Source organism: Macrobrachium nipponense, chromosome 36, assembly GCF_015104395.2.
Source record: "Macrobrachium nipponense isolate FS-2020 chromosome 36, ASM1510439v2, whole genome shotgun sequence".
Classification (NCBI taxonomy): Eukaryota; Metazoa; Arthropoda; class Malacostraca; order Decapoda; family Palaemonidae; genus Macrobrachium; species Macrobrachium nipponense.
The window spans coordinates 31,236,566-31,258,061 of NC_087220.1; the positions used below are offsets into that span (position 1 = coordinate 31,236,566).

The following is a 21,496-nucleotide window of genomic DNA, read 5'->3' on the forward strand; positions in this document are numbered from 1 at the left end:
TATACATTTCGCTCGTTCTACGTGATCCATCTCATACAAACGACGCGGAAGGTCCCTGTATTTGATTTGCTTAATTTACGTGGAACTGGAATGCAGATAAGGGGAGAGGTATATACAGATGATGGCAACTTATATACATAGGTATTGCTATACTACAGTTATAGGTAACGGAGTCATGACATCAGCTCCACAATACAGGGGACGGAATGATCCGTTCTTTGTGAAAAAAATACAAGAGAAGAGTCTCCTGCATGGGATTAGTTATACAAGAGGTGAATGTCTTCTTCTTCTTCTCTTTTTTAACATTTTAAGGCATCACTGAATGCACTATTTATTAAACATATATATATATATATATATATATATATATATATATATACCTGTACATATACACATACACGCATAATATACATCTAATCTTTACTTGAGCTATTTACATGTTTATGATTTTAAAAAGAATTACAGTAACTAAATAGGGGTTTACATGTTAAATTCACTTATACTTTCGTGGTATATCTTAATAATGCAGTATGCATAGGTAGGAGTCTAGTATGTTTGTAGCCTGACGATGCGAATAGAATATTCTCTCTCTCTCTCTCTCTCTCTCTCTCATGTATAATCCAGACATATGATATACATTCATACATTCATTGTGCACAAACTTGGGGAAAAAGTGAAAATTTACTTAGCTTACACAGAGAAATTCCCTGCCTTAATTCTTGTTGATGTACACAGAGAAGAAAGAAAGAAACGGCAGCCAACAATTGCTGGACAACTTACATTCTTTAGTTTGAAGCATTTGGGATCTGTTTGATATTACTAGTGCATTTGCTCGTATTACTGACTTCTACAATCGTAACTATAAAATGATCAATTTTATTAAAACTGTACCGACTCGCTGGAACGACTGTGTTGTAATTAAGATAGATTCAAGTAGCTCCATTCTCTCAGCGTCATTCACAAAAGGGTGTTTCATATGCTGGAAAATGGTTTCTCTCTCTCTCTCTCTCTCTCTCTCTCTCTCTCTCCATAGTTGAGTTTTGATTTCCTCTTTCTTCGGAAAGCTAAATACATTTTTCTAACGTTCTTCAGGTATGTAGGTTGGGTTATGCACTTTGAAGTGATTTCTTACGTTAGTATCAACGCACACACACACACACACACACACACACACACACACACACACACACACACACACACACACACACGAACAAAAACCAACGCTAAATGTGAAGATATAGTGGAGTTCAAAGTAACGCGGTCTCTTTTCAACAAAGAAGTTTCACATCAGCTTATGTCGGCAACACTTTCTATACAACCTTTTGCTCTCCTTCCACTCACTTTCCTTTCTTCTTCTTCTCTTCTTCTTCTTCGTCTTGCTGTCCAACCACTCTAACTCCTCCTCCTCCTCCTGTTCAAGGTCCGAAACACTGAATAGTTAATGGTGCCTTATAGGGCATGTCGACTTTATAGGAGAATTTTCACAAGTAAAGTCCCGTTTCTAAAGTGAAAATTGTATTTGAATTGTTTTTTTAAATATATTTTACTTAGTAACATAGTTTACTATATAATTGTGGATTATAGTAATATTATATAGTTTACTATATAATTGTGGATTATAGTAATATATAGGTTACTATATAATTGTGGATTATAGTAATATATATAGGTTACTATATAATTGTGGATTGTAGTGATATAGTTTACGATATAATTGTAGATTGCAGTAATACAGTTTACTATATAATTGTGGATTGTAGTTATATAGTTTACTATATAATTGTGGATTATAGTAATATAGGTAGTTTACTATATAATCGTGGATTATAGTAATATAGTTTACTATATAATTGTGGATTGTAGTGATATAGTTTACTATGTAACTGTGGATTGTTATTACACAAAATATACCGTGTGATATAACGCTGCTATATGAAATTATTATTAAAATTATGGTGATTTAATTTGCGTTGCTGTCAGCTGCAGAAAATTGTAGGGGGGAGGGGGGGGGGAGGTTATCTTCCACTCTTCCGCCTCTAAACAAAGATGCTATCTTTGGCTGCTGCTAAATGACGAACAAGCCGGACGCGTCGGGTTCCCCTCCAGTATATCTGGGTTCTCGGGGGCTGACTCCAGAAGTCTATAGGTGTTTAAAAAAAAATAAAAATAAAATGTTACTGTGTGACACCTTAGATTCGAACTATATTTGGAAGCTCGAATTTCGAGTCATAGGTCCCCGTTGGCTTGTTGTATATGAATAGGGTTTATCTTCTGAATAATAATAATAATAATAATAATAATAATAATAATAATAATAATAACAATAATTTATGGCCCTTTGCATGTCTATATTGGAGTATCTTAGCAGCCAGAGTAAAGTATGTGCGGTGTTCTTTCTTGATCATGGTAATTAAATAAATGATAGTTCTGTAATGGGCTTACATGCTGCTCACAACCGCTCAGCGCCATTCTGAACATTGCTTTATACCTCGTGGGGCGGGGGCTGAGGGGGGTCGGTGGACAGGGGTGTTGATTCAGATTAGGAAATATGTATCAGCGCATGATGTCTGGCAGGTAACCATCAGTATATTTTACATTATAGATTTAAGATGTAATGCAATAAATAATTTTGTTATAAGTGAAAGTATGTACCGTTATATGGCCATTCCTACCTATGCGACTTGCAATCATAAACACATTTGTAAAATTGTTTCAGCATATCGAGTACCAATATATACATACATAAAATTATAGGCTAGTTACTATATATACAATTATTTACATGGGAACCTATCTAACACGACATATTTACATATGGACATTATTTAACACAAAATGCTGATCTGAATAGCAGATTTTCACACATTTTTTCGCTTTGAACAGGACACGTGAATTTTATGTGTATGTATGTATGTATGTATGTATGTATGTATGTATGTATGTATGAGGTTTTAGTCTTCCTTTTTCACGAAGATAGATACATGAGGTTATAGCTTTTCCTTGTCCCTGTGGACTATAACCTCGTATGTATGTATGTATGCATGTATGTATGAATGTATGTACGTATGTATCAATAGAGATTATATTGCCCGTTTTCCGCAACAAAATAAAAAGGGTCTATGCTCATACAAATATAGAGTAGTCCAAAAACAAACTTTTTGGGCGTGACGTCAGTCAACTCCCAACTGACTTTGAAGGATATGGAACCGTTCTTGATCAGAGTCAGCAGAAGGAGGGAGGACCTTTATCACGCAAAATTATCTATTCATAACCAGGAATCTGGAGTCATCTCCCAATGAAGGTAGTATAGGGGTCAAGCTCTTTCGGTCAGGGCTGGTTCGTGTCTCAGCTGATTACGGGAACGTCATGTAACCAACCCCCGTTAATGTCATTTAAGGTGTTATTGTAAACAGTCCCGTAAGGGGGCTAGTGCCATCAGTTCACCTCATTCGGTGCACTGTAGGGCATTACTGAAGGTTCTTTGCAGCGTCCCTTCGGCCCCTATAGCTGCGACCCCTTCCGTTCCTTTTACTGTGCCTCCGTTCAGATATTCTTTCTTCTGCCTGACTTTCCACCCTCTTTAACATTGCTTCATAACGCAACTGCTTTGAGGTTTTCCTCCTGTACACCTCTCAAGCCGTCTTATTTTCAAATTCCCTTCCAGCGCTGAGTGACCTCGTAGGCCCCAGCGCTTAGAAGTCCTCCGTTAACAGGGTAGTTCCACAGGAAAGTGATATAAGTGAAATGAGTGAACGGAAGATCACTTGTTTTACAGCATAGTATGGAAGTTTATCCTTTTTATTTTTTTTAGGTTAGGTGTAGATATGTGTGTACGCGTTGTCTGTCGTAAGTAATAGGTAATATATACGATTGTGTCTGTATACACAAATACATTCATCGTCATACATCCTGCAGACGCAGTTCCATGGAAATTTGGTTTTCCAGGTGAAGCTGAAATAAACGAAAATGCCCACACGCACGAAATAAACTCTCTCTCTCTCTCTCTCTCTCTCTCTCTCTCTCTCTCTCTCTCTCTCTCTCTCTCTCTCTCTCTCTCTGGTTTACGACTTTGAGCTTTGCAGCAGTCTTCCTAAGACCTACAATATTTCAACATTGGCACCAATATATCAACACGACAATCTATAATACATGACTCGAAGAATTTTCCGCTAATGCTATCTGTCTTAAACGTAACAACAACTGCCTTACGGGCAAGAAATTCACTCTAGAGGGGATTTGAGTCGCCATCCCTCTGACGAAGAGAGAATCCCTTCATCGTCTTGTCTCGTCTCGTCTCGCCAGCGTAACGCCTCTCATCAGCCGGTATGTTCGTATTTTATGGCAGATTCGTCGAGCGGTTCGAGGACGGGTATTCTAGAAAATGAGATGGGTTGTGGGTTAATGCCGTGCCCTGAGTTAACCGAAGGCAGAAAGGGCTCTGGGTATGAACAGCTCTCTATGATTGCATGTCATGAATGTCTGGAAGGGGGTCGTTTCCTTCTGAAATTCGTATCATTGAAATGAGAGAAACGTTTTTGGAACATTTTTAAAAGAAGTGTTCAGTTTCATAAAAAATAAATTCCAGTCTTAACAACTGAAATATACTGAAAAGAATGGTCCTCATCTAGGGCAGTGTTCCAAAAAACGATTTTTTAGGATTCCAAAACCAATGAAAAACATGTGACTTCCAATTTTGACAAAGCAGAATTTTTTTTTATTCTTGACATCAGATTCTCTTTGGACACACTTTTTTTTCTAAATGTTTGGTCACTTCGAGCAAGGAAATAGACCTGGACATTTTGCATTCCTTACCTGCGAAGCGCGACCCTTTTCGAGTGACAAATTGAGGAAAAGGAATGTGAAGGAACGAGGAGTTTACTTGATATATTGCACAACTTGGTGAAGCGATGTGATATCGGTCTTGACACCAGAAAAAGATAAGAGAGTCACAGACTGAATGTGAAGAGATGTGATGTCCTGATATCAGAAAAAGATCAGAGAGTCACAGACAGAATATGAAGAGATGTGATATCAGTCTTGATATCAGAAAAAGATCAGAGAGTCACAGACTGAAAGTGAAGAGATGTGATATCAGTCTTGACACCAGAAAAAGATAAGAGGGTCACAGACAGAATATGAAGAGATGTGGTGATGTCTTGATATCAGAAAAAGCAACAAAGCTAGGCACAGAGTGAATATGAACCATACTGACAACTCGATACTGACTGTTTCAACACTTGGTGCGACAAATGTTGCGAGTTGGGTATCATGTGCTGAGGCGTGGAGGATGGCGATGGGTATGCCACTAGTTGCGATGGAACGTGGGTAACAGGATGATTACCCGCTGGTATCAAGTGGGCATTGGCTTGCTCGTGCAGTGACCCCGGCCCAGCGCTTCCCCCGTAGTGGTCTGCTGCGTGGTGGTCGGCGTAATTGGTGATGACTGTACTCACTGCAATTAAGTATAAGAAACATCACACTATGAAAGCAGGACAATTGTAAGGCCCTGTCCACACTAGCAGGGCACTGCCCGATGGGCGAACACTGTTCCCATAACCCGTTCGGCTATACTGACCGACTGAGTAGGTAACCACGACGATGAGACTGTCTGGTAACACTGCTGGAAGTGCCCGACGGGCATGCCCGCTAATGTGGACATGCCTTTACGGTCAAGTATTTGTTGTTAATCACACGTAAGTATCTCATTGAATGACTGGAAATAAATTCTCTGATTTGGGATCCTAACAGTTTGTAAAATTTTTATACCATTTTGTGAGGAATGCTGTTTGAGCACAGCACTGCTGTAAGAATAATTGTTATGTTGAAGTATATAAGTAACAGTAAATGAATCTTCTAGCGGTGCTGCACTTACCATATGCAGGTGGCGGCTGGTGTGTCTTCAGTGACGAAGCACCGGGGAGGCTGGAACATTGAGATACATTGTTATTTTTCCAACTAATGAGCGATATATGATTTTGAAACTCTCTCTCTCTCTCTCTCTCTCTCTCTCTCTCTCTCTCTCTCTCTCTCTCATGTTGGATGACATATTAAATCATTTCATCCTCATTAACCCCTGGGTTTCGTGAGTGTCCTGGATATTACTTACTATGAGTCGAGTTCTTAGTTAAGGTGGCCCGATGGTTCCTTGAGGAACCTTTATTATGTAAAGCCAATGGTTTGTTAAGTTGGAGGGTGACCTTTCAAGTGACGCAGATGTTTACTACCTGCCGTTTACCCATAGCAGCAGCCCCCCTTTCATTCATTTTACTGTACCTCCGGTCATATTCCCTTTCTAGCATCTTGAAGGTCACCCCCTCCTAACAATTGTTTCATAGTGCAACTGCTTTGAGGTTTTCCTCCTGTTACGCCTTTCAAACCTTTCTGCTCTCAATTTCTGTTTGAACGCTGAATGATCTCAAAGGTCCCAGCGCTTCGACTTCAGCCTAAATCCAATATTCTATTCCATTCCATTCCACTACTTGTCTTTTGACCAGATTCCCAACAATCACAGTCATCCTTGACCAAGTATGAGCTGACCTCATATTTTCTTTAGCCTTTTGTGACGTGTGGAGGAGACTGGTCATAGATTTTTCCTGTAAAGTCTGTAATAAGGCACAGCTGCTGGTTTGCCACAGAATTTTGATTTGATTTTAATTTACATATAAATCAGAGTCATAGAATGAACAAGAACCTCTTCTTAGTGAATGTAAGATATGCTCACGTGGAAATAAAAGGAGATCCCAGAACTTTCGACTTACATTCCAGAGTCATCTTCAGGGCACTAAAGACTTTTTTTTGTTCTGTAAACGAAAACTATTGAGATGGCTATTTGTCTGTCCGTCCGCACTTTTCTGTCCGCCCTCAGATCTTCAAAATTACTTAGGCTAGAGGGCTGCAAATTGGTACGTTGATCATCCACCCTCCAAAGATCCAACATATCAAATTGCAGCCCCCTAGCCACAGCAGATTGAATTTATTTACGGTTAGAGTTAGTCATAATCACACGTCTTGCACCGCTATAGGTGCCTACAACACAGGCCACCACCGGGCCATGGCTGAGAGTGCCCTGGGCCACGGCTCATACGGAATTATACGCTGTACAGAAAACTCAGTTTCTTTAGCACTTTATTTTTTTGTAGAATACAACTTAAAGTTCTGTTATTAAAATAAATGTATTAAAACTGTTTAGTACCCTGAAGATGACTTTGGAATAAAAGTCGATTTTCTTGGCACTCTTCTTCCATGGGACCATTGAGGAAACACGTGACTTTCCTAGAGATTTTAAACTTGAATATGGTACTACAGTTGAACTACACATCATACCTGGAACTAGTGGAATATCTGGATGAACTGGACGACTGCTGTTGAGACGAGGAGGACGACGACGATGAAGACGAACTCTTCGGCTTCCTCTTCCGGGTCTGGATGGGACCTTCCTTCTTCATCGTCAGGGGGCGACTGACCTGCAATAGGGGAGACCATCTGTTTAGAACAGGTTCAAATAAGCTCCAACACCGTAAAGGAAGTAGTGCCTCGTTCAGTGCACCTCACGCGGTGCATTATAGGCATTATCTAAGATGGTTTGTTTGGTCCCTTCGGCCCCTATAGCTGCAACCCCTTCCATTCGTTTTACTCTACCTCCTTTCATATTTCTATTTTCTTCCATCTTACTTTCCAACCACTTCTAGCAATTGTTTCAGGTGCAACTGCTTTGAGGTTTTCCTTCTGTTATACGCCCTTGTACCCTTTTTACTACTCTCAGTTTCCCTTTCAGCGCTGAATGACCTCATGGTTCCCAGCGCTTGGCCTTCGGGGTAAAAAAAATATACATTCAAGACTGTACTTTTGTATTATTAGAGAGAGAGAGAGAGAGAGAGAGAGAGAGAGAGAGAGAGAGAGAACGTTCCAGGCAAAGGTAGTATAAGCCGCGACCCATGAAACTCTCATCCGGCCGTTGTGTTCTTACGATGCCAGAGGCACGATTATGGCTAAGTTTACCCTTCAATAAAATAAAAGCTACTGAGGATAGAGGGCTGCAATTCGGCATGCTTGATAATTGGAGGGTGGATGATCAACATACCAATTTGCGGCCATCTAGCCACAGCAGTTTTTAAGATTTGAGGGCGGACAGACAAAGTCATCTCGATAGTTTTCTTTTACAGAAACTAGAAAGTACGAATGATTCGATATTTCAGCTGATTCCCTTATTATTAGAAACGATCCTATGACAAGTGATTGTTTTAGGTGGGATTCATCGTAAATAATGACTTGACCAGTATGGTTATTGATTTTTGTTTGTTTGTATTTCACCGTCTCTGTTTTCTGTGGAAAATAATTTCCTGTGTGATTTTTGTTCAACAGAAAAGGGAATAGAAACGTGGATATGAAATCAACTCTGTTGATGCATCTAACTTTTATACTAATAATAATAATAATAATAATAATAATAATAATAATAATAATAATAATAAGAAACGGCACACATAGTAAGAAAAGTGATGGACTCCTAAGGAGGCAGGATGCAACCCGGAACCCCACACTATAAATACCACCCAGTCGAATTGGAGGACGGTGATAATAATAATAATAATAATAATAATCAATAATAATAATAATAATAATAATAATAATAATTCTAAGATAGTAGCGACTAGGTTTGCTAACTCCTAGTGGTATTCTCATTAAGACAGACAGACAGACGGATGCTGTGTCGTTACCTATTAATGATGATAACGATATTAAAATTGGCAGTAATAGGACACTTAAGGAACGATATAACAGAGAAAATATATAAAAAAGCAAAATAATAGGAAACTCAAGTAACGCTTAGGACAGAGAAAAATAAAAAAAAAAATAAACAAAAAATAAATAAAGGGTGATGTTGGTAGAAAAAAAGCAATAACGCACACAACAGGTCAGACGTGTTTCAAGTTATAACTTAATGGCTACCTCCGAGAATATATGATAAGGCGGACTTTATAATGATTCAAATAAACAAGGGAAAAGCAGTAACGACACTGAAGAGACGACAATAACTATAGAAAAGGTTTAGGACAACAGAGCATGCAAATAAAAAAGCCATTTCTTATAAAACATGAAGTCCCGTTTCCCCAACTTTTTCAATGTTCCCATAATTGAGATCATCTTCTGCCTTGCTGTCTATGATGGTTGGGATGTAGAAGGTAAGAGCTGTTATCCTCTTCGACTTCTTTTAAGTCAAAGGTTTTCATTTCCTCACGATGTCTCATGAGAGAGAGAGAGAGAGAGAGAGAGAGAGAGAGAGGAGAGAGAGAGAGAGTTACTTAGCATATGGGCCTGTGATCTTGTTTTAAGGGGAGAGAGAGAGGGAGAGAGCGTTACTTAGCATATGGGCCTGTGATCTTGTTTTTAAGGAGAGAGAGAGAGAGAGAGAGAGCGTTACTTAGCATATAGGCCTGTGATCTTGTTTTAGGAGGTGGGTGGGTGGGGGGGGGGGAGGACTAAAGGTGGTGTGGTGAAATTTCGCGGTTTGAGCCGATGCTCACTCTTACCACACTTTAAAAGGGAAATCTGGGTTCTTTCAGGAGTCTACAAAAAGCAGCTAGAGAAGGTATACTATAGTATGTACACTAACCATTTCCCCCTGTAGGAGGTGTCAGTGCCGTCAGTGCAGCTCATGCGGTTCACTGTAGGCATGACTTAGGGATCTTTGCAGCGTCCCTTCAGACCCTAGCTGCAACCCCATTCATTCCTTTTACTGTACCTATGTTCATAGTCTCTTTCTTAAATATTACTTTCATTATTTTTCACCCCCTCCTAACGATTGATTCATAGTTCAACTGCGACGTTTTCCTCCTGTTACACCTATGCACCTATAAAATCTCCTTTTCTCTCAAATTTCTTTTCAGCGCTGAATGACCTCATAGGTCCCAGCTTAGCTTGGCCTTTGGCCTAAATCTTATATTCCTTTCCTACAAGAGAGATAGGAAAGATCCTGATTGGAGGTGACATTTCGCTTACGATAACAAGAAACGAAACTTTGAAAGGATTGTCGTCAGCTGTTCGTGGGAGTACGTTCAAGCTAAAGTTATATTATATTACTACTACTCTTTTGTCCAGATGGCCCCTACCTTTTCTTCTCTCCTCTCTCTCTCTCTCTCTCTCTCTCTCTCTCCTCTCTCTCTCTCTCTCTCTCTCTCTCTCCGAAATAGACATCAGCGCTGGGTTCGTTCAGAGTTGGCCATTTAAATTTTGGGGGAGGTCTTTTTCTAAAGTAAGATTTTTATGGATCAATGTTGTGAAACTGCAGGTTTGTTTTGATTGAAGTTTTCGTGTGATGTGAAGTTTATACCTCTATGTAGCATGTGTTATACGTACATACATACATACACACATACATACATACGTGTTTTAAATTTTTATCACATCACAGTGATTCATATACACGCATTAAGCTACAAATGTCCTTTAATATCCAATTATCTCTACCTCGGAATTAACATATTTTCATATATGTCAACCAAAGGGGAATTTTTTAGTCGACAATATTTTCTTCCTCTCGTGGATTCGAACCACCGGACAGAGGAGGAATCAGGACTTCAGTGACGTCTGCACCGACTCGGCCAACGAGTGAGGTATAAGCCGAGAGCGATACCGACCTTACAAAACACTGTCGAACTCAGTTATTTGTAATTAGAATCGATATCGAACCCCCGCTTGTTGGCCGATTCGGTAACATCACTGAAGTCCTGATTCCTCCTCTGTTATAAATGGAAACGTACGCGATTCCGTTTTTGCAGCTTATGGACGATAATGCTCGACGAAGTCTGATTACTTTGAGGCAAAATAAAATTATTTCCAAATGCCGTGTTGTTGTACACACACACACACACACACACACACACAGATGGATATTAGATAGAGAGCCTTCCCGCTGGGGCCTTCCATGATGAGGTTACACCCCTCGTGTCTCCTTTTTCCCTCGAGGGAGAGACCTACCTATATCGCGGAACCATCTGAAATTCCAGCTGGATGATACAGGGAGACAACTGCGACTTAACAATCCATCAGGGCCGTAACGAGTGCCTAATGACCGCTAAATGGCCAGTTAACGATTGCGGTCGCGCGGTCATGGTTAGCGATATGGGCAGAGGGGCAGCGGCCGCCGGCCGGCCGGTCAGCTGGGCGCAGCACTTCTTTCTTTCCAGACCACCTCCTCTTTCCAGACCGCAATGTTTTGAAAAATAACTCTCTAAACTGAAGGCCAGAAGACGAAGAAGGGTAGAGGCTGATAACTTAATGGATGTCCTCCTCCTCCTCCCCCCACCCCCTTTTTTCAAGCCTTTTTTTTTTTCTACATTTTAGTGTCTTCTGACCGTTGTTTTTTGTTTAATCCTCTCGCTCTCGTTTGAGTTTTACGAGGAAGAATGAGATTATTCCGTCATATTCTTCCTCGGTTGTGTTGCTAAGGTGTTTATCCAGAATGGCGTTATGGAGTGTCCGAATTTCGAGTTTTCCCTTTGTGCATCTTGAAAAACAAAGTTTCTGCTGTTCCGCTGTCCAACTTCTCCTCAGTTACAGAGGTCCTTTGATTCCTCAGACCGTTGGACTGTGGAACTTCCAGCCTCCCAGAGGATGTCGTGCAGTTGAAACTTCAGAAGATCATGCGAAGATGCAATGTATTACTACCCTAATATTATTCTTGCGTTTTAATTATCTTTTCTATTTGTTAAATTATTAATTTATTTTTGTTCTTTTTAAGTAGTGGGGTCTCTTCTTTCTGCATTTCCCTTTACCTCGTCTTACTTCTTAAAGAACGCCATAATATTCTCTAGAAGCTTGAATTGCAAGTCAATGGTCCCTTTGGTGGGCTTGTTCCAAATGAATAGGGTTCATCCTCTGAATAATGACAATAATTATACTGATAATGAAAATAATTTTTTGGTTGGGAAAAACTCGCTATCATGGGAGTATATACAATGTTCTAAGGTGTCCACAATAATAAAAACGTTTTAAAAGTTCTTTTATAAGTTATACAAGAACTTTTAACATTTTTATTATTGTGGATCCCTTAGAACAATGATATAATAATAATAATAATAATAATAATAATAATAATAATAATAATAATAATAATAATAATAATAATAACCGTAGTTATTATTAAAAAATATTGCCGGAAGGCTTCGAGACCCATTTTTGGTAATAGATGTAACATGCTCTGTAACTGCAATACCTATGTAAACCAGTCTTTGTAACATGAACATTTACAGTTATTATCATCATTACAAATATTGTTGGACGCTTCTGTTAGACTTGAGTATAGATAGGTACAGACATTTTGGCAGATGAGTCAGATTCTTACCTTAAATTTATAAATTCACGATGTCGTTCTTTTTGTCAGATTTGGTAAAATGCGTCTTAAAAGTTCTGATTGTTAACTGATTATGAATTTGTCCGCGAGATTTTTTTTTTTTTTTTTTTTTTCGAGTTACACGGGTGCTAGGTAAGAGTTCTCCGGGGAACCTTACTTAGTAAAGAAGGCGAACTAAAACAGTTTGTGACTTGCTTAAGCGCAATATGAACAGCATTTTTGGATTTGCATCTCATGCATGCACGATATGCAGAATGCACTTATTAATAATAATAATAATAATAATAATAAAATAATAATAATAATAATAATGGGCTATGTCAGTAGAAATTGCACCCATAATCTTAGGAACACTAGGAGGCACGATCACAAGATCCCTGGAAAGGAACCTGGAAAAACTATAGATGCCGAAGTAGCTCCAGGATTCGTGCAGAAGAAGAGTGTGCTCCTGGAAACAGCGCACAGAGTGAGAAAAGTAGTGGTGGACTCCTATAAGGTAGGATGATGCAACCCGGAAACAATCCCCCCCCCCCCCCCCCCCCACCCCCCCCCACCCCCCCCCCCCCCCCCCCCCCCCCCCCCCCCCCCCCCCCCCCCCCCCCCCCCCCCCCCCCCCACCCCCCCCCCCTCACACACTATAAAAACCACCCAGTCGAATAGGATGACTGTGATAGACCAACCCCACCCACAAAAAAAATAATACTATTATTGTTATATATGAGTCATCATGGACATTTTGTTTTCCTTCTGTGCCTCCAAATCCAGTGGTGCCTTAAGAAGAGGGGTACGTCAAGTTCTGTTATGATTATGCGTTCGAACGGTAAACCCGAATGAAGTGTTTTGTAGTTGTAAAGCCCGAATTAGACATTCGTGCGAAGATGATAAAGCCTTCGAAGAAACTCGCGTCTGTCGTCGTATTTCGGTGTAGTTTTATTTAAAATCGTTTCGTTTGTTAACATCCCAAAAGAATTGATGTGAATCACGAACTGAATTAATGTTAGGAGGAGTGTGTATATATATATATATATATATATATATATATATATATATATATATATATATATATATATATATATATATATATATATATATATATATATATATTGTGTGTGTGTGTTCAACAATAAGCCGTTCTCCTTAATTTCCCCTAACAGCAATGGCTCTTTGAAATAAGTAAATAAATAAATAAAAATAAAAAATAAAAAAAACCCTGCGTACGAAGCATCCCACCTCGTAAACGAATTCTGCACCATAACAATTTCGTGGCGCCATCATCATTCAGTTCGAGAATCATATAGTTAACCTCATATAGTAGTAAACCTTGATGGGATATTATCAACAAATAAAATGGTTGGAGTAGACGCCAGTGCATGGGTGGCTTTCCTAACCTGGGAAATGCCCTCTATGTAATTGTAATAGGTATCAGGACACAAAAAAAAAGAAATAAATAGACACGCCTTTTAACTCCTTTGGTGGTTGACATAGTTTGTCCCCCGCCCACCAGAAAGTAGATAAAGAGGATGGAGTTGGGTTGGGGGGCAGGGGGGCAGGGGGTAATGGCCAGATCCCACGTGATAATTCTGTGGGCCGCCGCTCGAAGGACAGGTGACATCTCGGGGCGATATATAGCTGTGTCCTGGGATGCAATTTACCTCTCCACACTTGTAGACCTCTATCGGCGGAACATCGTTCCGCTGACACGGCGACTTATCGCGGCACACGATCCCTAGTGGATGTTGTTATTCCGCTTTATCGCAATGCATCGCCATTGCAATCGCTTGTTTTTTCTGCGATGCGTCGCGTCCGTCTTCCGGGGCACAGGCTGCAGTGGTGATTTGACAAGGTCCCCCTTTTTTTTTTATTATTTTTTTTTTTTGCGACGTGAGCTGCGCGGATCCTGCCGATTGTCAGTCTCTCTCTCTCTCTCTCTCTCTCGTCTCTCTTTCGTCTCTCGTCTCTCTCTCTCTCTCTCTCTCTCTGTCAAACGAGGCTCGGGTTATACGAAGCATGAAACCGTGGCAATTAATAGCGCGTTGTGTGTGGTGGGAAATGATCGCCTTGATAACCGCGCATTGTCACTTGAGGAAATGCCAAGGGTATTATCGCCCCGAAGATTTCATTGCAGGCCATTTCCGGCATTTCCTAATGATCCTCTCCTCCTCCTCCCTTCTTCTTCTTCTTCTTCTTCTTCTTCTTCTTCTTGAGTCTCGAGGGCTTATTTATTTGTTTATGGTTTCAAGGTCGTCTATTGTAATCAAGTCGTGTTGGTTCTAAGTCACTTATAAACGATGTCGTCATTATTTCGTGTTTTTTTTCTCAAGTGAAGTTTTTTTTTCATCTTGATATATTTCAAATTATTTATGGTATTTTTTTTAAGTGGGATTTTATCGCAATACTTTTAACGTTGAATTTTTTTTCGTCTTAATATTTTTCAAGTTTATTTTTTCATTTTAATATACGGATTTCAAGCTTTTTTAAAATATGTTATGGAAATACATTTCAAATTTAATTATTTTCACATTAATCATTTAAAATTTTTTTCATTGTGATGTTTTACAGGTTTAATCTATATCTAAATATTTTTCAAGTTTAATATTTTTTATTTTCATCAAAACATTTTCGTTTTATTTTTTTATTTTGACATTTTTCCAGTTTATATTTATTTCATCGTGATATTTTACGAGTTTAAATTTATACATCATGATATTGTTCATATTTAATTTTTATCTCGTCGTGATATATATTTCTTTTGATTTTATTTTTCTTCGTGTAAGTATAATTTTCGTTCTCTCTCTCTCTCTCTCTCTCGTCTCTCTCTCTTCTCTCTCTCTCTCTCTCTCTCTCTGGGTGGCTGTTCATCCCCGTGAATAAAAAGGTGTGAATACCTCGTCGGACAAGACCATAGTACGAATAATGTGTTTACTATGGCCTTATCGCAGGGACAAGAGTCGCCCCGTCAAATTAGTGGTCCTCCTATAGTTCAGCCTTACCCAAACCCCGCCCCCCCCTCCCCCCCTAAACCTTTCCTCACACTTCACCTTTCCTCACACCTCTTGTGAGAATCTCTCTCTCTCTGTTGATTATTATTAAGTCATATCTCTCTCTCTCTCTCTCTCTCTCTCTCTGTTTGATTATTGTTAAGTCAACTCTCTCTCTCTCTTCTCTCTCTCTCTCTCTCTTCTCTCTTCTCTACTCTCCTCTCTTCTCTCTTCTCCCTCTCTCTCTCTCTCTCTCTCTATATATATATATATATATATATATATATATATATATATATATATATATATATATATATATATATATATATATGTATATTATTGATTATTATTAAATCAACTCGTTGTCTGAAGTAGTTGATTGTTATTGCACAACTTCATTTCTCATTCTATTACCATTAATAGCAACTTGCTGACTGGGAGGTGCCCCGTGAATAACATTCCGCTTACCAGAGTCACAGGTAAAATCAGAGTAAGCATAGGGGTCCCGTAGCAACTGCTGCTGACCAGGACATATTCGTAGGACTTGATTTGACTGAGCAGTAGGACCCACTTAATGGGTCCTGCTGCGCATGTATATGTTTTCCTGCTGTAACGGAACAGCTTTATCGAATTTAGGGAGCCATCTCAGAACTATATATGTAAGTTACTGTTGATGCTAATGCCAGCTTTTCCTAAATAAATAAATAAATAAATAATAAATAAAAATAAATAAATAAATCAGATCAAATCAAATCAAATCAAATAAAAAATAAATCAAATAAATAAATAAATAAATAACTACAAATAAGATAAATAGATAAATAAATGAAAATAAATAAATAAATAGATAAAAAATAAAATAAAAAATAAATAAAATTAATTAAATACATTAAATAAATTAGATAAATAAATAAATAAACTATGTAATAAACTAAGTAAAATAAATAAGATCAAAATAAAAAAAAAACCAACGATTTTTTCTTTAACTGCTGTAGACTTCCATCAGGAAAAACAGTTTATCCACGTTTGATATTTATTGACATCTGTTTGAAATTCCTTGTCATACATTCTTCCTCAGTGCTTCGCCTTTCATAAATTTTGTATTGAGAGTGAATATTAATAATTCATTATTTTTTTTTTCACTTTTGAAGACCAGGTACCTTTACAAATTCATAACTTGTTAGTATTTTTTTTTAAGTTATTGCAATTAGTATGAGCGAAGCGCAAGAGCTGTTTTCTGATTGTATATTGTCGTGAATGAGTTGTATCTGCATCATACGTTACTGCATATGGTCACGAACTGAAATTAAATGTACTATCATGATTATTGCTGAACTATTAACAAAATAAATCGTTTTCACTTATTATTCTTTATCAGCATTTTGAACATTTCTGTTACTAAGTATTATTGAACGTGTTTAAATTTATTGACTATTATTATTATTATTATTATTATTATTATTATTATTATTATTATTATTATTATTATTATTATTATTACTTAAAGTAGTACTGAAAAAGCCGCTATTCGAAAAATAGAGAAGAATCTCTACAAGCGTAACTACTGAGTAGCAGCCATTACTTTTAATAAAGTATAATAATAATAATAATAATGATAATAATAATAATAATAATAATAATAATAATATTATTAATTATTATTAATATATTATTATTATGCTCTATCACAGTCCTCCAATTCGACTGGGTGGTATTTATAGTGTGGGGTTCCGGGTTGCATCCTGCCTCCTTAGGAGTCCATCACTTTTCTTACTATGTGTGCCGTTCTAGGATCACACTCTTCTGCATGAGTCCTGGAGCTACTTCAGCCTCTAGTTTTTCTAGATTCCTTTTCAGGGATCTTCGGGATCGTGCCTAGTGCTCCTATGATTATGGGTACGATTTCCACTGGCATATCCCATATCCTTCTTATTTCTATTTTCAGATCTTGATACTTATCCATTTTTTCCCTCTCTTTCTCTTCAACTCTGGTGTCCCATGGTATTGCGACATCAATGAGTGATACTTTCTCTTGACTTTGTCAATCAACGTCACGTCTGGTCTGTTTGCACGTATCACCCTATCCGTTCTGATACCATAGTCCCAGAGGATCTTTGCCTGATCGTTTTCTATCACTCCTTCAGGTTGGTGCTCGTACCACTTATTACTGCAAGGTAGCTGATGTTTCTTGCACAGGCTCCAGTGGAGGCTTTTGCCACTGAATCATGCCTCTTTTTGTACTGGTTCTGTGCAAGTGCCGGGCATTTCACTTGCTATGTGGTTTATGGTTTCATTTTTTTCGTATTGCACTTCCTACATATGGGAGAGATGTTATTTCCGTCTATCGTACTTTGAACATATCTGGTTCTTAGGGCCTGATCTTGTGCCGCTTGTTATCATTCCTTCAGTTTCCTTCTTTAGCTCTCCCCTCTGTAGCCATTGCCAATTGTCATCGCTGGCTAGTTCTTTAGTCTGTCTCATGTATTGTCCGTGCATTGGTTTGTTGTGCCAGTCCTCTGTTCTTTCTGTCTTTCTCCTGTCTCTGTATATTTCGTGGGTCTTCGTCTACTTTTATTAGTCCTTCTTCCCATGCACTCTTTAGCCACTCGTCTTCACTGGTTTTCAGATATTGCCCCAGCGCTCTGTTTTCGATGTTGACGCAGTCCTCTATACTTAGTAGTCCTCTCCCTCCTTCCTTTCGTGTTATGTATAGTCTGTCCGTATTTGCTCTTGGTGTAGTGGCTTTGTATTGTCATTTGTTTCCTGTTTTTCTGATCTATGCTGCGGAGTTCTGCCTTCGTCCATTCCCACTATTCCTGCGCTGTATCTGATTACTGGCACTGCCCATGTGTTTATGGCTTTTATCATATTTCCGGCGTTGAGTTTTGACTTGAGTATCGCCTTGAGTCTCTGCATATATTCTTTCCTGATCGTGTCCTTCATCTCTTGGTGTTTTATATCCCCTCCTTCCATTATTCCCAGGTATTTTGTATTTGTATCCTGTCTCATCTATGTGTTTGATGTTGCTCCCATCTGGTAGCTTTATCCCTTCAGTTCTCGTTAACTTTTGTTTTTGCCTTTTTGTAAGTTGACTAAGGCGCATTTTTCTATTCCAAACTCCATCCTGATGTCCCCAGATACAATCCTTACAGTCTGGATTAGGGTATCTATTTCCTTGATGCTCTTACCATACAGCTTGATGTCGTCCATGAACATCAGATGGTTGATTTTGTTGCCTCTTTTCTTGAGTTGGTACCCGGCATCCATCTTCCTGTAGTACTTTTGTCATGGGAAATCATGGCTACTACGAAGAGTAGTGGGGACAGTGAGTCGCCCTGGAAGATCCCTCTCCTGATATTAAAACTCTGCTAGTCTTATTCCTGAGCTTGTAAGTATTGTATTCCAGTTGCGCATTGTATTTTGAGGAAGCTGATGGTATTTTTCCTCTGCCCCATATATTTCAGGCATTCTATTAGCCATGTGTGTGGTATCATGTCGAAGGCTTGATTTTATTATTAATTATTATCATTCTATTAGTTGTTAGTTAATTATTATTATTAATTATTGAATTATTATTATTTCTTATTTATTATTATTATTATTAATTAAGATGAACCCTATTCACATAGAACAGGAGCCGCTGCCTTGAAATACAAGGTGCCAAGAATATTGTGCTCAATAGGAAGTAAAAGAGAAGGCCAAGGGAAATACAGAAAGGAAAGATCTCGCTTATTAAAAATAAAAAAATAAAATAGATAAATCAATATAAATCAAAATGTATTAAAATGCAAGGAGAAGAGCTTTAGGGCAGATATAGTCGAGAAGTACCGTTGTCGTTAGCAACTGGGGAATATTCGTTGTAGGGATTGTCACGAAATGATAAATAAAAAGAAAGAAAGAAAGAATGACAATATATCGGAGAAAATAACTCGAAATGAGTTTAGAATATAGTAGGAAATATAGGAAAAAGTATACCAGAAAGAACATGGGAGGCGTTTGGAAAATGAAAGGAAAGACAAGAATGGAAGTATGTGAAGAGTAAAAGACATGAGATGAGAGTAGAAGTCCAGAAACGAGAAAAACAGTCTTAAACATAGGTGCTCCTCAGCTGATAACAAAGCGGAGTATTATTCAACCATGCAGAAACATGTTAAACAGGTGAATATCTGCTGGCGTGCTAGCGAAACCGTTCTCCCCTAGGGCAAGCATTGCTTAGTCATTGGTCATTCTAACCAACAGCTCCCATAGGGTAAGTAGTGCCGTCAGTGCACCTCACAGGATGCACTGTAGGCATTACTAAAGCTCCCTTTCATCGTCCCTTCGACCCCCTAACTGCAACACCCTTTCATTTTACTTTACTTACTTTCATATTCTCTTTCTCCGTCTAGCTATCCACCCTGTCCTAACAATTATTTCGTGGTTCAGCGCTGAATGACCTCATAGTTCCCAGCGCAGCTTGGCCTTTGGCCTAAATTCTGCATTCAATTCTATTCTACCAGTCATTCTGCGTGCCACCTCTGTGGTCGCGAGTTCGATTCTCGGGCATTCCATTGAGGAATGAGAGATGTGTGTATTTCTGGCGGTAGAAGTTCACTCTCGACGTGGTTCGGAAGTCACGTATAAAGCCCTTGGTCCCGTTGCTGAATAACCACCACTGGTTCCATGCAACGCAAAGACGCCATACAAACAAAACAAACAAACAAACAAACGATTGATCGTTCTGACCAAAAGCTTGGCTGACGGAGCAAACACAACAGCCGCCTCTAGAGAAACTCACTAAGAGAAATAAGTGGAAGTCAGAAGATGGAGGAACCAGATCTTACGATCAGTTAGTTCTGGACGAAAACTCCCTGGACAGGCATTCGCTAATTACAATATTTACCTCAAAACAAACAACCCTGAAAACAAGATAAGGCCCTGGCTGATAGCTGGCTCTCTCCTCTCTCTCTCTCTCTCTCTCTCTCTCTCTCTCTCTCTCGAGGTATACAGAGGTCAGGCCCCCCTCACTACACATACCATTTCGTTTGCTTCATTTGGAATTCAGCATTTTGGCCTTAGAAGTCAATGGTGCCATCACTTGCGGTAACTTCATCATCACATATCCAGCAAATACACACTTATGTCTATATAATATAAATATAACAATCCTGTAGATGTAAAGGTTCACGCTACGGAATATCGCAAAATGAAAAAGTGATGAATAAAGAGCATTTAATAGATAAAACCAGGCTGGCTTAAGTACGGCCTTATCTAACACTTAAAGGGTACTACTACTACTACAGATATCCTGGGCTATCTTCTCATTTGTCGATAGAAAGTTTTGACATTCTTTCGTACGCATCCTATATATTTATTTATTTTGTTATTTATTTGTTAGATTTCAAGACTTAGAGAAAGACGAAGTGCAGTAATATATATATATATATATATATATAATATATATATATATATATATATATATATATATATATTATATATATATATATATATATATATATATATACACACATATATATATATATATATACACTACGCATTTCGTCTTACTATGCATTTCGTTTTTCTGAAGTCTTGAATTGTTGAATTGTAACAATAAATAAATATAGATATATATGTAGGAAGCGTACAAAAGAACACAAACTATATATATATATATATATATATATATATATATATATATATATATATATATATAGTTTGTGTTCTTTTGTACGCTTCCTACATATATATCTATTTATCTATATATATATATATATATATATATATATATATATATATATATATATATACATAAAGATACATGGATCAAAAAAATATTCCATTATCGATGTTTTATTATTAAAAACGAATAAACTGAAAGTACCATCTATTCGGAGGTCACAGCCGCCCAAGCACAAGCGTTTGTTTGTGCCTGTTTGTTTGTTTTGGCAAAACTCGTATGTATCCAAATCAGCTTTTTATCTCCCTACTTGGTTGGGAGAGAGGGGGTCGAGATAACCTCCCAGATAGGAGTACGTGTACCACCTGACGGCAGCTTTTTATAAGCTGGAAATTGAACCAGGACGCATTTTCTCGAGATGTAACCGGGTACTGGGCAGACCTTTCCCTTGAAAAAGCTCGACGTCTTATCTTAAAAACTCACCATAGAATCTTATTGAAAATAATC

The 21,496-nt window shown here is 38.3% G+C and overlaps 1 protein-coding gene across 3 annotated transcripts in view; it reads right to left on the minus strand.

The window, feature by feature from the left end:
- Window positions 1-1,365: 1,365 nt before the first annotated feature.
- The window catches only part of LOC135203548 (GATA-binding factor 6-B-like), a 63,192-nt gene continuing 43,061 nt past the window's right edge, over window positions 1,366-21,496 (minus strand). Inside the window, exons 6-10 of one of the 3 annotated variants that reach the window (XR_010311954.1) lie at window positions 7,324-7,463; window positions 5,873-5,922; window positions 5,227-5,452; window positions 4,098-4,374; window positions 1,366-4,028 (exon numbers count right to left, since the gene is read on the minus strand). Coding sequence is in view for 1 of the 3 variants with exons in the window: in XM_064233283.1 (XP_064089353.1) it covers window positions 4,317-4,374; window positions 5,227-5,452; window positions 5,873-5,922; window positions 7,324-7,463 (474 nt within the window). In the remaining 2 variants the exon portion in view is untranslated. Of the gene's footprint in view, window positions 4,375-5,226; window positions 5,453-5,872; window positions 5,923-7,323; window positions 7,464-21,496 lie in introns of all 3 variants that reach the window. The other 2 variants (XR_010311953.1, XM_064233283.1) reach the window with 2 other exon arrangements.